Source organism: Nannospalax galili, unplaced genomic scaffold (genome assembly GCF_000622305.1).
Source record: "Nannospalax galili isolate Female #2095 unplaced genomic scaffold, S.galili_v1.0 scaffold1191, whole genome shotgun sequence".
Classification (NCBI taxonomy): Eukaryota; Metazoa; Chordata; class Mammalia; order Rodentia; family Spalacidae; genus Nannospalax; species Nannospalax galili.
The window spans coordinates 1,868,174-1,884,857 of NW_008330570.1; the positions used below are offsets into that span (position 1 = coordinate 1,868,174).

The window sequence follows — 16,684 nt, forward strand, 5'->3', positions numbered from 1 at the left end:
AAGTAAAAGATTACTTCTGTTATCTTATTTTGCTCAATTAATTGTTCATAAGATCAAAGTGGTAAAGACAACATGAAATTTAACATTTTAATACTGATGTTGTACACTGTTTTACTTAACATTTTGGAAAGTAACTGCCTCAGACAGCAACTCAGAAAACACTTTTTTGTTGCTAATGTAATTGGTTTTTGTAATGGCAGCCAGCAAATAAAAGGATGCTTATTATTCCAAGAAAGAAAAAAAAGTGGGGTTGATAAGATGACGCAGTAGTAAAGGTGCTTGCTGCCAGGCCTGAAGACCTGACCTTGATTCTGGGAACCCACATAATAGAAAGAGAAGCAACTATTGCAAGCTATCTTCTGACCTCTGAGTGTATATAAGTGCACCATGTTGTATGCAATGCCTACGGAGCCAGAAGAGGGCATTGAGTCCCCTGGAACTGGAATTATGGATGGTTGTTAGCCACCATGTGAATGCTGTGAAAAGTCAGTGCTCTTAAGTGCTGAGCTCTTTCTGCAGCCCCTGTTTGCTTTACTTTTTTTTTGGTCTTTTTGAGACAGAGTCTCCCTATGGCCCCAGCTGTCCTGGAACTCACTATGTAGATCAGGCTGACCTTGAACTCACAGAGATCCACCTGCCTCTGCCTCCCAAGTGCTGGGATTAAAAGCATGTGCCACCACACCCGGCCATTATATTTTTAATATTGGGCCTCCTCGTTCATATTCATCCCTCCATTTTCCTCCCATAACTTGCCTCCCATTGCTCTCTGTCTCTCTCTCTCTCTCTGTCTCTCTCTCTCTCTCTCTGTCTCTCTGTCTCTCTCTCTCACACACACACACACACACACAGATATTTAAATCTATATTCCACAAGTAAGAGAAAATATGTACTACTTGTCTTACAGAATCTGGATTATTTCACTTAACATGACTCCTAGTTACATCCATTTTCCTGCAAATGACATGATTTCCTTCTTTATGTTTGACCAAAACTCCATAATGTATATATGTATTTTTTTAATCCATTCATCTGTTGGTGGATATCGAGGCTTTTTCCATTTCTTGGCTATTGTGAACTGTGCTGCAGTAATTGTAGATATTTAAGTTTCTCTGTGGTATTCTGACTTAGATTCCTTTTTGTATATAGCCAGGAATGAATATAGCTGGGTCATTTGGTTGTTCTATTTTTAGTTTTTTTTGAGGTGTCACTGTGTTGATTTCCATAGCAGCTGTGTAAGTTTACATTCCCACTGATAGTGTATATACGGGTTCCTCTTCACTCACATCCTAGCCAGGATTTGTTTTCTTGATAACCATTCTAACTGGGATGAGACAGAATTTTGGTATAGTTTTGTTTATTTTATTTGTGTGTGTTCCCATGGAGGCCAGAAGAGGGTATTGAATCATCTGGAGCTGGAGTTAAAGGCAGTTATGAACCATCTGACATGGGTGCTGGCAACTGAACTTGTGTCCTTTCCAAGAGCAGCAAGCATTCTTAACTGCTGAGCCATTTTTCCATCCCCCTCGGTGTAGTTTTAATTCTCATTTCTCTGATTGCTAAGGATGTTGAACATTTTTCATACGTTTGTTGGCCATAAAATGATTTAATTCTAATTAAAATTTAACAAACTTTTAAAATTCCTATAACATTTTCAAAACTTACTAATGAATATATTTGTCATGCATTAAAAATTATATGTAGGTATAATATAGTCCACTATTGGACAAATGATCTTTTAGTTTTTTCCTCTCTTGTAAACATTGGTAAATGTGTTTATGTCACTGCATAAGTCTGTAATCCCATACTGGGCAATTTAATAAAATTCTCAAAACAAAAATAAAAAATAAAGGGCTAGTGATACAGCACAGTGGTCGAGAGCTTGCCTAGAATTGAGGCCCCAAATGTAATCCCTTAGTGCCCCTCAAAATAATAATTAAAGCATAGTTGTTTGGTTTTGGGTTTTTTTTTTTTTTTTTTTTTTTTTTGGTCTTTTTGAGAGTGTCTCCCTGTAGCCCCAGCTGGCCTTGAACTCACAGAGATCTACCTGCCTCTGCCTCTCTTAGGGCTACAGGTACATGCTATCACACCTGGCTATTGAAGCATAGTTTTATGTGTATCTTTAATAATTTCTCTAGAATAAATTCATTAAAGTGAAAAAATGATCTTTTAAGGCTTTTAATTTGTGCTTTTCAATTTTTCTTTAAAAACATTGAAAAAATTATAAAAACTTCATGCCAGCAGCATGAGGGCCGCTGCTAACCAATGAAGCCATTTTTGTGCCGAGTGTTTCTCCTGCATCAGGATGGGTGGTAAAATTGAATGTCACACCCATTTCACTTTCTTTCTGTGTCCCTCACAGGGCTGGTATGTGAGGGAATAGCCCCTGTCTATAGTCCCTATAGGACTGTCTATATAGTGGCTTGGAGCTAGTGCTCTCAGCTCTTAATTTTTCAAGACACCAAGGCTTCCTTCATAGGTACCTACATATTTCTTCTAGAATGACCCTGTATACTTGTGTTTATTCCATTTCTTGGATCATACTTTAAATGAACTTGAGTGCTTGAAGGAAACCAGTTGAGAAAAATCAATCCAATGTTTTCCTCATAGGTAATTTATTAGAACCCCATTGATACAAATAATAATTTTAGGAAGAAGCAGTGCTTTCTGATGCAATATAACATTTACTGTTCATTATAATGGTTTAACCAGGGCTCCATTTCATAGGTAGAGGTTACATAATCTTGGAACTTTTCCTCCTTCACTTTTGTAAAGATAGATACAAAGAGTATTGTAATTCAAAAACATTATTTTAGCTGTGTTCATTCCTTACTCATATCTTTAGTCAACAAGAGAACAATTTTTTTTTCTTAGTAGCAGAACCACTTGTTCTGTATGTACTAGAAAAAAACCCTGAGGGTCTATTGTGTAGCAAGTGAAAATTAAATCAATATTATTATTACTTTTACAGGCTCCCATGAGTATTTGAAAGCTTACAGTATTCTGTTTTGCAGAAAACATGCCCATTTTGGGGGGAAAAATACCTATTATCATTTGACTAATTTTGCTGAGCTTTCATCCTTAATTTTGTAGTCTTTGCAGAATTTTACCATTTTGTACCAGTTGCATGGATTCAAAGCCCCAGTGTCACTCAGGTTTTGGAGTCTTCTGTCTACTCAGTACGTTTTCAGATTTATTTGTCATAGTTGTACTTCATGAATTTCAGACTAACCCACCTCCTTACCCAGAAATCCTCTTCATCAGTTTTTAGAGATGGCAAGTATCCTTACTCATCTAATTGCTAGTAATTGTAATAACAGACATATTAAGATAATGAATACATGGCTGGAGAGATGGCATAATGGTTAAGAGCTTGTACTGCTCTTTCAGAGAACCCAAGTTGGATTCCCAGCATCTGTATCTGGTGGCTCACAAACACCTACAACTCCAGGTACATGGGACTCTGATGTCTCTGAGGGCACCTGCACTCATGTGCACATTTTCTTTCTTTTTTGTTTGTTTTTGATGATTTGTTTTGTTCTTTCAGACAAGATCTCCCTATAGTCCAGCTGGCCTGGAACTCACTATGTAGTCCAGGCTGGCCTTGATCTTACATAGATCTGTCTGCCTCTGCCTCTGTGGTGTTAAGATTAAAGGCATGCACCATCACAGCAGACTCATGTGCACATTTTCATACAAAGACACATACACATAATTAAAATAAATAGGTTTAGAAAGAGAATGAGCACTGAGGTGGCAGTGATGAAGATAATGCAATACTATAAGATCCAAAATAGAAATGTGTTTGGATGAGTGGAACATAGAGAAGACACTGTGGAGATGAGCAAGACTGATAATAGCTTGCATTCCAGGTTAAGAGAAGTAACACACAAAGTACAGAGAAAGCATGTCTGTAGAATAGAGTGCCTCTGTGATCACTTCTTTACTCGCTGACTCACCACTTGCTGAATTTTCATTTATTAAATGTTCTCCATGTACAAATTATCTTTAGAAATAGAGAGTTATAGATGATTAAAATGTATCCTAGCCTTTAGTCTCAGATTTTCAGTAGAAGCCAAGAGAGTAGTAAGATAGAGGTTGGGAGACCAGTTGAGATTCAGCTAACTCTAATCATTTAAAAATGGCTGACAAATCGAAAATGATTCCTGAGTGTTGACTGGATGAAGAAGTCTAGGACAGTAAAAGAATGGAGAAACAGCTTATTTTCAGGTTGCCAAATTTGATTTTGAACCTGTTAATGTAAGCTACATTTGGTGTCCCTGGATAAAATGTAAGTATTGCATGCTGGTACTAGTTGCATTGTACTAGTGCTGAAGAAATTTGAACAAGAGATGTGATTTGGAATTCTCAGTGTGATTTGGAGAGCTCATGAACAGTAAAGAATGAGGAGAGAGGAATCCAGGTGATGCTTGCATTAGGAAATAGTAGTCTCCATTCTTTCAGGTGTAAGCGTCAGTCTTCTCTTTCATATGTTTGCTGAATGTATTGCCTCTACAGCGAGCAAAAAAAAAAAAAAATCACACATTACCTTATATTCTTTCTTTTAAAATCAATTTCATTAAGAAATAAGTTATGTATAAGAAAGTTCACCTTTTAAAAGTATGTTTTTAAAAAAGTATTACATGTATTATGTGTGTGTATACACATGTGCATAGATGTACATGTGTGCATGAATGTGTATGAATTGGGCACATGTGCCATGGCCCGCTTTTGGAGGTCAGAGGACAACTTAATGGAAGTTGGTTCTCTCCTTCTACCATATGGGTCCAAGGGATCGAACTCAGGTCATTAGTCTTGGTCCTACTTTCTAAAGGTTCCAGAGCATTAAAATAGCACCACAAGTTGTGTGTGTGTGTGTGTGTGTGTGTGTGTGTGTGTGCGCGCGCGCCTGTGAATTTCATATTCAAACCATAACTATTCCTCTTAAATTTTATGGATTTGGACAACTCAAAATTTATACACATAGAATTTTTTTTAAAAGTATGAGATCAAGCCAAGAGTAGTAAGTGTGTACCTTTCATTCTTACATAATTTTAAAGTGAAGATGTTTTTTAGTGGCTGTGAATGAGTCTCTGAACAACAGCATACAACTATACACATGTGCTTTCTAGAATTGGTCTTTTCATTGTAAGAATTCAGAATACTCTTTACCTTAGAAAGATTAGGAATCAAGGACAGGCATAGTGGCGAACACCATTAATTCCATTCCAGCACCTGGGAGGCAGAGGCAGGTGGATCTCCAAGTTCAAGGTAAGCCTGGTCTACATAGTGAGTTCCAGGCCAACTGAGGCTGCATAGTGAGACACTGCCTCAAAAAAAAAAAGAGTCCAATATTAATTATCATGAACATACCTTTTAGTTTTGGGGGTATTTTTAACTTTCTTTTAAACTTAAATTTTTTTTTATTATTTTTATTTTATTTGTATGCGTGTATTGCCTTCATGTAGGTAAGTGCACCCATGTTGTGCAGTGCCTGCAGAGGTCAGAAGAGGTTGTGGGATCCCCTGGGACTGGAGTTACAGACAGTTGTTAGCTGCCATGTGGGTGCTGGGATTCGAACCCAGGTCTTCTGCAAGAACAACCGGTGTTCTTAACCGCTGAGCCATCTCTCCAGCCCCACTTTCTAGTTTTTAAAAAATATTTTACTATTATATTTTTAAAATATTTTATTTATTATTTTTATGTGTATGAGTATATTGCCTGCATGTATGTGAGTGTACCCGTGTCATACCATGCCTGCATAGCCGCAGTGTAGGTGCTGGGAATTGAACCCGGGTTCTCTGCAAGACCAGTTAGTGCTTTTAACTGCTGAGCCATCTCTCCAGCCCCTTTATTTATTATTTTTATTTTATGTGTATGAGTGAATTACCTGCATGTACGTGAGTGCACCCGAGTCATGCAGTGCCGTGGAGGTCAGAAGAGGGCTTTGGATTCCCCTGGAACTGGAGTTAAGAACCGTTTGTAGCCACCATGTGGGTGCTGGGAATCGAACCTGGGTCCTCTGCAAGAGCGGTCAGTGCTCTTAACTGCTGAGCCATTTCTCCATCCCCATACCTTCTAGTTTTTAATATATTTTACAAAAAATATTTTATTATTTTTATTTCTATGTGTGTGAGTGTATTGCCTGCATGCATGTATGTGAGTGCACCCATGTTGTGCAATGCCGCGGAGGTCAGAAGAGGGCATCGGATTCCCCTGGAACTGGAGTTAAGGATGGTTCGTAGCTGCCATGTGGGTGCTGGGAATCGAACCTGGGTCCTCTGCAAGAGTGGTCAGTGCTCTTAACTGCTGAGCCATTTCTCCACCCCCTAGTTTTTAATATTTTTTAAGCCAGTGAATCTATACTGTATATAGTTTATATACTTTTGCATACTGTTGTAACTAAGGGGCCCATTAGTGGCTTAGTGGTTAAAGGCCTCGTGGGCCTGAGTGTGATTCTTGGTACCCACATGGTAGAAGGAGAAAACTGACTCCTCCAAGTTGTACTCTGACCTCCATATGTACTCTCCCCATCCCCACAAGATAAATGAATATAAATATTGTATAGCTAAGAATGACTGAAAAGAATTGTAATGATAGGCAAATACAGCTCCCTTCCCCTCCCCTGTTCTCTCCTCCCCTTTTCCCTATCTCCCCTCCCTTCCCCTGTCTTCTCCTCCCCTCGCCTGTCCTCCCCTCTCCCCTCTCTTGCATGTATTTAGAATATGTTCTTTATATCAACAGGACAGTTTTATGGAATTACTTTTTTCTTCATTCACTTATTTTTTTTCTTTCAAGGGTGGGGATGTTCATTGTAGCAGTTTTGTATGTATTGTAGGTAAAATTTGAAAGAACTTACATTTCTAAAAATAGAACAAAGCTATAAAGTCAGCTTTGAGTACTTGCTGTTAGAGACCTCATGGCCTTCAAAACCTAGAATATGGATCTCTGTAGATCCATGCCTTAAACATCCTAAATATAAGGACAATGTATCACTGGATAAAAAAGCAAGGCTTGACTCTAGACTGCTTGTAAGAAACCCACTTTAAATATAAAGGTTTAAAATAAAGTATGTAAAAGTGAAGTGTGTAGAAAGATGTGCCATGCTGATATGAAGCTAAGGAATGCTGGCTACATAAATACCAGACAAAGTAAGGATGACCTGGAGAAAGGGAGTTTTCTTTTATAATCTTCAAAATAATAGTCTAACATTTTTTTGCCTCTGATAATAGAGCTTCTCAATCCATAAAACAAAAACTTATAGAACTGCAAGGGGAAATTGGGACATTTGTTATTAAAGAGATTTCAGCATCCCTGTCAGTGATAAAGCTAGAACTTAGAAAACTAAAGCTACAGAAGATGAGAGCAGTGCTAGAGGTTGCCTCCCCTTCAGCCAGTAAAGATACTGAGACTTGAATAATTCTATCAACTAATGTGACCTTTTATTTACCTTCCTTTTTTTTTTAATCACCCAGTTTTTGAGACATGGTCTTCTGTGGCCCACCTGGCTTGGAATGAGCTATATAGACGAGGCTTGGCCTTCATTTCACAGTGCTGGGATTAAAGGCATGCACCACCATACCTGACTTTACCTTTCTTTAAAAAAAGAAAAAAAAGATTTATTTATGTGTCTGTGTGAGTATATGCTACGTATGTATGTGCCTACAGAGGCCACAAGAGGGTTTTGAAGTTATAGGCTTCAGCTGTGAAGTTTAGTTGGAAGTTATGAGCTCCCTGATATGGGTACTGGGAACTATATTTTGGTCCTCTGAAGAGCGGCAGACATTCTTAATCACTGAACCATCTCTCCAGCTGTCCCTATTTATTTATTTATTTATTTATTTATTCATTTATTTACTTACTGATTTGGTGTGTGTATGTGACACAAATGTGTGTAGAGGTCAGAGAATAGCTTGTAGGAGTCCATTTTCCCCTTCCACCATGTGGGAATCAGAGATTGAATTCAGATTGTCAGGCTTGGCAACAAGCCAACTTCTGAACTATCTTGCCAGTTATGAGTGTTATTTATAGAGTACTTTACTCAATGGTAGCAGATAGATACATTTTTTTCAAATATGTGAAAATATTTAGCAAAATATACCATATTTGGAGCTATAAAACAAGTCTCATTAAATACAAAAGGGTTTAAATAACACAAAATATGTTCTTTGACCACAATACAGTTAATTGTAATGCATATCAATAACAGAAGGCTGCCTGTAAACAATAATGGTGACCAAATACCAATTTCTAAATATCCTTTTGGAAAGGAGGAAATCAAAGAAGTTTAAATTTTTAGCTAGATGAGAGCTGGAGAGATGGCTCAGTTGGTAAGAGCACTGGCTGCTTTTGCAGAGGACCCAGGTTCGGTTCCCAGCACCCACATGGCAGGTCATAATGGTCTGTAACTCCAGTTCCAGGGGATCTGACACTCTTATTTTTGCCTCTGTGGGCATTGCATAACATGGATGTACTTACATACACGCAGGCAATACACTCATAGAAAACAAATAAATAATAAAATGCTTTTATAAAGTTTTAGCTAAATGAAATGAAGATATATCCATGTTTGTGTTGATGCAGCTAAAGCAGTATTTGGAAGTTGTAGCGCTAATAGCCTAACAGGGAAGAGGAGATACTGCAAGTCAGTGACTTCAGCTTCAAAACCAGAGGAGCAAATGAAACCCCCAAATGAAATAGGAAAGACCTGAACAGAAGTTAATGAGATAGAAAACAAGGGAAAGGTGTGTGGATGATGGATACAGAAAATCAGTGAAACCAAAAACTTTCTTTCAGAGAGTCAGTAATGTCTAAACCTCTACTGAACTGATTGTGGGGAAAAGAGAGCAGACACAGATTACCAAACAGGGGAGGTGATCTTATACTGTCTGTGACACTTAAAGACAAGCAGGGAATATTATGAACAATTTTATGTATTGTGTTTGTCAGTTTGAGTAAGTGGGACAAATTCTTTGGAAGACAAAATACCTAAGCCCATGTAAAAAGAAATGAATACTGTGACTAGGTAATTTTTCTCTATTAAAGCAATTTAATTTGTATTTAAAATCTTTCCAATAAGAGAACTTTGGGCCTAGGTAGATTCAGTAGTTTATTTCACTGAATGTTTAAGGTAGAATAATATTCACTGTACACCATTTGCTCTAGAGTATTGACAAAAATCAACATTAATATGGTACCACAACCAGAAGAAAAGATTACAAAGAATAAAACAAGCTACAGGCTAATCTCTCTCTTCAACAAGAACAAAACTCTAGTAAATTATATCCAGCAATATATTAAAGGATAGCTCATTGTGAACAAGTAGAATTTATCCCAGAAATTTACATTTGAAAATCAACTTCTGTCTCAGCAGGTAAGAGCACTCATACAGCACTTCAAATCCCAGCCAAGTGTAGCTGTGCAGGCCTTCTGTGGGAGACAGAGACAGGAGGACTGCTGGGGCTTGCAACCAGTTTTCTTCCAAGTTTAGTGAGAGATACTGTCTCAAGGGAATAAAGTGGAGCAGGATAACCACCATCCTCCTCTGGCCTCCATGTTCACACCTGGGCTTTTATACTTTCACATACACACAAGTATATACCACACACATAAAATAAACAGACTAAGAAAAACCTTTCTCATTATTTCTATAGATCAGAAAAACACTTGATAAAATCTAGTATCTATTCTAGTTAAAAACTGTTCACAGGCTGGGCGTGGTGGTGCACACCTTTAATCAGCACTTGGGAGGCAGAGGCAGGCGGATCTCTGTGAGTTCGAGGCTAGCCTGGTCTAGATAGCGAGTTCCAGGTCAGCTGGGGCTACAGGGAGACCCTGTCTCAAAAAGACCCCCCCAAAAAACTGTCCACAAACTAGAAAGGGTTGTCTTTGGGTTGAGAAAGGACATTTACTAAAAGCCTACAGTTTATATCATACTTAAGAATTTACTGAGTAAATTTACTAAGAGTAAATTGTTTCCCTCTAAGCTGAGGCGCATGATAAGGATGTCTGCTTCTGCCACTTCAACCCAGCATGATCCTGGAGCATCCAGTAAAAACATTCCTGTTTTCAGAAGGGAAGAAGCGAAACTCTTTGTTTATAGACATGATGTCTACATAGAAAAGCATATGAAATCTGCAAAGAAGTTCTTAGAAGTTAAAAGAGGCTGGGTGTGATGGTGCATGCCTTTAATCCCAGTACTGGAAGGCAGAAACAGGTGAATCTCTGTGAGTTCAAGTCCACGATAGTTAACATAGTGAGTTCCAGGCCAACCAGTGCTATATAGTGAGCCCTGGCTTTAAAAAACAAAAAGTTACAGGTGAATTTAACAAGATTTCAGGATATGTATGATCGATAAGTTATAAAGATTGGACAAAAACAAATAAGGCTGGAGAGATGTCTCAGAGGTTAAGAACACTGTTTGTTCTTGCAGAAGACCCAGGTTCAAATCCCAACACCTACATGGCAGCCAATAATTGTCTGTAACTCCAGTCCCAGGGGATCCAACAGCCTCTTCTGACCTCCACAGGCATTGCACGACACACGTGCACTCACGTACATTCAAATACACTCATACACATAAAATAAAAATAATAAAATATTTTAAAAATAATAAAATATTTTTTTAAAAACTAGAAGGCGGGGCTGGAGAGATGGCTCAGCAGTTAAGAACACTGGTTGTTCTTGCAGAAGACCCAGGTTCGAATCCCAGCACCCACATGGCAGCTAACAACTATCCGTAACTCCAGTCCCAGGGGATCTGACAGCCTCTTCTGACCTCTGTGGGCATTGCACAACCTGGTGCACTTACCTACATGCAGACGTAACACTCATACACATAAAAAATAAAAATAAAATATTTTTTATAAAAGATTGGGCTTTCTGGGTTGCACAGCCTCCAGTGTCCTGGTAACAGCACCTTCCCCGGGGTTTATACTGAGTTCAATATTGTATAACTGTATTAATTCAACTGTGAACCTAAAAATTTACAGCCACTTTTGAAAGAGATGTATCCTTGCTCTGGAATGTGTTACTGAATATGTTAAAGCTGTAATGAAATGCTTCTTCTAATCATGTGGTTATTAAATTTTAAAAAAGATACATAAAACTCAATTATGTTTCTATGTATTAGCATCAATAGGAAATTGAAATTTAAAAGTACTAGTTAATAGCAACATAAGAAGCCATGAGATATGAGTAGAACTGACAAGATATGTAATACGTGCACTAAAAAGTACAAAACTGCTGAGAAACATCTTCAGAAGCCTAATAAATGAAGGTATATACATGCTTATGGGTTGGAACACAGTATTGTAAGGATGGTTCTGCCTAAATTTTTATCTTAGTAGAACCATAGATTCAACACCATGTGACTAAATTGCTAGAGATCATTTGCATCAAATACTATTTAGTTTTCTTAAAAAAATTTTATGTCTTGCCAGGCAAGACCCAGGTCCTCTGCAAGAACAGATAGTGCACTTAACTGCTGAGCCATCTCTCCAGCCCGACTTTTTAGGTTTTTTGAAACAAGGTCTCTAGGCTGGCCTTGAACTTGTGGGAGTTCTACATGCTGGGGATTCTAATGTGGACTACCACTCTTGGCTACCAGAAGATTTTTGATAGACAGTCACCACGTGATTCTAGTAACTATTGTTGAAGCAATTTTGAAAAGCAAAAAGAGAGTGGGAGGATATAATACTACCTCATTTTAAGACAAGTTATGCTAATACAGTGTACTGTTGATATAAAAACTGACAGGTCACTAGAATAGAATAGAATTCTGAGAGAGATACACAGAAGGTCAATTGCTTTTTGACCTTAAAGGTATCAAGTGAATTCAGCAGAGAAAGTAAAGAGTCTTTTCAACAAACAATGTTGGGACAATTGGATATCAGTATGCAAACAAAAAACAAAAAAGTTGACTATAAATGGATAATATACAAAACTATAACAGCTAAAACATCCAGGACATTAAAACAACTCTCAACATTTAATAGTAAACAACTGAATTTTATAAAAAAGCTTTTAAGTTGAAGACAGAACTGGGTGTTCTTTCAAAGCTGAGGCAGAGGGATTAAGAGTTCAGGTCCAGCTTAAGTACATAGGAAGACCCTGCTTTAAATACAAAAGCAAGGGACTGGAGAGATGGCTCAGTGATTAAAAGCAGTCACTGCTTTTCCAGAGGGCCAAAGTTCAGTTCCCAGCACCCATGTAGGTGGGCACCCACATACACAGAGCACACACACAAAGCTAAAAAATTTTGTAAAGTGCAAAAGAAGGACTGGAGAGCTGGCTCAGCAGATAAGAGCACTGGCTGTTCTTGCAGATAACCTGGGTTTGATTCCCAGCACCCACGTGGTGGCTAACCATTCATAACTCCAATTCCTGGGGAATCTGATGCCCATCTCTGACCTCTGCATGGGTGCACTTACACAGATATGCAGGTAACACAGTCATACACATACAATAAAAATAAATATTTTTTTTAAAAAGAGCAAAAGGATTGAGTAAATTTAAAAATAAAGAAGTTGGTGCTGGAGAGATGGCTTAACGGTTAAGAGCACTGGCTGTTCTTACAGATAACCTGGTTTTGATTCCCAGCATCGACATGATGGTTAGTAGCCATCGGTAACTCCGGTTGCAAGGGAATCCAACACTCTTTTCTGACATCCACAGGCACTACATGACACTGTTGCACTTACACATGTGCAGGCAATACACTCATACACATAAAAATAATAAAAATTGCCCAGGTGTGGTGGCGCACGACTTTAATCCCAGCACTTGGGAGGCATAGGCAGGTGGATCTTTGTGAGTTCAAGGCCAGCCTGGTCTACATAGTGAGTTCCAGGACAGCTGGGGCTACAAGAAGACCCTGTCTCAAAAAGACAAGAAAAAAAAATAATACTTATAAAAAATAAAAAGGTGGGGCTGGATAGATGGCTCAGCAGTTAAGAGCACTGACTGCTCTTGCAGAGGACCCGGGTTCGATTCCCAGCACCCACATGGCGGCTACGAACTGTCCTTAACTCCAGATACAGGGGAATCTGAAACCCGCTTCTGATCTCCACGGCATTGCATGACACGGTGCACTCACATGCAGGCAATACGCTCATACACATAAAAATAATAAAATATTTAAAAAAATAAGGTAAAAACATTTCACTGAAGATTTGGGGAAAACAAGAATATGACAAAGTACTCAACCTTATTAATCTTTTGTGAATTGTGAATAAAAACTACAGAAAGTTACAGTGAAGAGTTGTAAGACTTGTCTGAAATGAGAAAGACTGACCATATCAAATGTTGGCAAGGGTTTGGAAGGACTGAAATCGATGTTCTGCTGGGACCATAAAATGGGAATAGCATTTTGAAAATCAGTTTGACTCAGCCTTTCTACTTCTAAGGATTCAAGGGAGATGAAAGCATATTTCCATAGGAAGAATTGTTCATTAATGTTTATAGTGACAGGAGCCTAAATCCAAAATCATTGCTAATATCCATCAACATGTGAATAGGAAAGAAATTATATCCTTATGTTGGATTGCTATTCAACAATAAAAAGGACTTAGTACCAATACAATACATTTCTGAGGGAAAGAGTCCAGATTAAATATTCATATGTTCATCTCTTCCTCTCTCTTTCCCTCTCTTCTTTTCTCCCCCAGCTTGTAAAATATTTGAGAAAAAAGAGATAAAAGCTGATCTATAGTAAAACAGTATATCAATGATTGTCTAGGAATAGAGGGGTTGTAGGGAGGGTGAAAGAAGAGAAAAACAGATGAGTACAAGTAAATTTAGTGATGATGGATGTGTTCATTATCTTAGTTGTAATGGTGATATATGAGTGTGACTAGTGTTAAAATATATCAGATTCTGTACCCTAAACATGCAGGTCATTATACTTCAAGAGGTCTGTTTGAAAAAAACAACAAAGTATAGTAAATGCAGGTCACAAAAATCATTGTTTCTTTAGTCATAAAGAGAATTGTTGAGTCTGTTGATGTGCCTACATACTTCCCTTATATATTTTTTCATTTATTATTTATTTATTTATGGATTTATTTAACTATTATTGTCTTTTGAGGACAGGGTCTCCCTGTAGCCCAAGCTGGCCTGGAGCTCACTACAAAGACCAGACTGGCCTCAATCTCACAGAGACCTTCCTACCTCTGCCTTCCCAGTGTTTGGATTAAAGGTGTATGCCACCACATCCAGCTCCATTGGGATTTTTTTTTTTTTTTTTTTTTTTTTTTTGACAGGGTCTGCTGTAGCCCCAGCCCTCTCAACCACACTTTGTAGACCAGGCTGGCCTCCATCTCACAGAGGTCCACCTGCCTCTGCCTCCCAAGTGCTGGGATGAAAGGCGTGTGCCCCCAAACCTCATGTCCATTAGGATATTTTTTAAGCATTTCAAAAGCAAAGTGCCTAAAAGTCAACCCTTTAAAAGTAAATCTCTAATTTTTCCCTTCTTCCCTCCTATATTTATTCTTCAGATTTTCGGAATCTTTATTAGCACCGCTCCACTTCACCACTTAAATGAACCTTTTATTTTAAAATGTTTGTTACAACTTAACTGTTTGTATCTTTTGTTTCTCTTTTAAGGTCTCCTGTATTGATGTTATTCTATTTGTATCTAAGATAAACTTATTCAACTTTTTAAACAGATAAAATAATTAGGCACAGAGCTTGTACCCTGAAGGACACTGCACATGCCATCATTGCAGCTGAGTTGGATCCAGAATTTAATAAACTCTGTGAAGAAATTAAGGAAGCAAGAATAAAAAGAGGTAAATTAGAGAAATAAATTTGCTATTGAAACCTCACCTGCTCATTACATATAGAGCCGTAGAATGATGTTTCTTTAGGGATGTTGGCATTAAGAGAATAATATGTTTTGGGGATTGGAGAGATGACTTAGCACTTAAGAGCATTTGCTGCTCTTTCAGAGGACTTGAGTTTGGTTCCCAGCACCCACATCATGTGGCTTACAACCCTGTAACTCCAGGTCCTGGGGACCTGATGCCTTTTCTGACCTCCGAGGGTTCCCTCACACACATGGCATTCACTCACACAGACATATACATAGACACATAAATAATAAGATAAATCTTTTAAAAAAAGAGAATAATATGTTTTTGAGGCAAAGCCTTTACTTGATTTCTCTAAAATTTTTATATTGTTTTTTGACTGATACATATTTGACATGTAATAAGTGATGTTTTATTATTATTATTATTTTGGGGGGGGTATTTTTGAGACAGGGTGTCTCTGTAGCCCCAGCTGGCCTGGAACTTACAGAAATCCACCTGCCTGGGGCCAAAGGTGTGTGCCACCACACCCAACCTATAAATGATATTTTAATTCTGTGTGCATTGAATAGTGATCAGCTCAGAGTAAACAGCATATCCATCATTGTGAACCATTTCTTTAGTTCGTATCAGTTTACATTTAATACTAGTAGTTTTAAAAATTTAGGGAAATGTTTCCCATCTATTAATGGTTATGTGTAGTTTTGTTGGTTGAAGCACCAAATTAACAAATATGATGGTCTGTTTATTGGATTTATACCCATGTCCTTGGGGAACTTTAGTAGGAGAGGGAGATGCCACGGGCAGTAGAAGTCTTTGAAGGATTTTAAGCAGTGAAATGAAATTAATCACATCACTTAGCAGCAAGAAATAATATGTTCTCAGTGTTTCAAGAAGAGAAGTGAGAAATTGTGTTATATGTTGTTAGAGCCAATATAGAAAACTGTTTGTCAGTTTCCAAAAAGTCAAACATGAATTTCCTCCGTTACCTAGTGGTTCTTTTCCTTGGAATTTACCCAAGAGAAATGAAAATGTATGTCTGCATAAAAACTTGTACACAAGTGTTCTTAGGAACATTATTCATAATAAACGAAAACTGGAGACAGCCCAGATGTCCATCAACTGGTGAATGAATGAGTAAGCACAGCATAGCATAGCGTATTCACGTAGTGCATATTGCTCAACAAAATACAATGTGATGACATGGATCTTCAGAACAGTGTGCTAAGTGAAATAAGACAATCACAAAAGATCACGCCTTATCTCTCGTCCTTTTATATGAAATGGCAAGTTTGTGGAGATGAAAAGTCAAAAAGTAATTGCCTGGGACAGTCATCTAAAGTTGGATTGCTGTGATGACACAAATGTACATTTACTAAAAATTACTTGTATGCTTAAAACAGGTGATCTTTATGTTATATAAATGTATTTCAGGAAAACTGCTGAGAAAAGACATTGAAATAGTATTACTGCATTTTAGCTAATGAAGACTGGAGTGAGACGAAATCAGCATATTATCCTAGTGCGTGTTCTCAGAAGGCACTTTGTGGGTTTATCTTTTTTTTTTTTTTTTTTTTTTTTTCTGTGTATGAGTGTATTGCCTGCATGTATTATAAGTACACTTGTGTCATGCAATACCATGGAGGTCAGAAGAGGGCATCAAATCCCCTGGAACTGGAGTTACAGATGAAGCTTATTTTCTTAGTGTTGTTTTCAGAAAGCCCCTTTTTGGTTTTTTTTTTTTTTTTTTTTTTTTTTTTTGAGATAGGGTCTCACATAGCCCAGGTTACCTTCAAATTCAGTATGTAGACAAGGATGACCTTCTCCCTCCACCTCCTGAGTGCTGGGATTACAGACCTGTGCCACCACACTTGGTT

At 37.9% G+C, this 16,684-nt stretch overlaps 1 protein-coding gene across 2 annotated transcripts in view; it reads left to right on the plus strand.

The window, feature by feature from the left end:
- Positions 1–16,684, plus strand: part of Atad2b (ATPase family AAA domain containing 2B) — a 163,464-nt gene that overhangs the window by 126,162 nt on the left and 20,618 nt on the right. For both annotated transcript variants that reach the window (XM_017802216.2, XM_008848859.3), the window contains exon 23: positions 14,664–14,786. In XM_017802216.2, the coding sequence (XP_017657705.1) occupies positions 14,664–14,786 (123 nt within the window). The remainder of the gene's footprint in view (positions 1–14,663; positions 14,787–16,684) is intronic.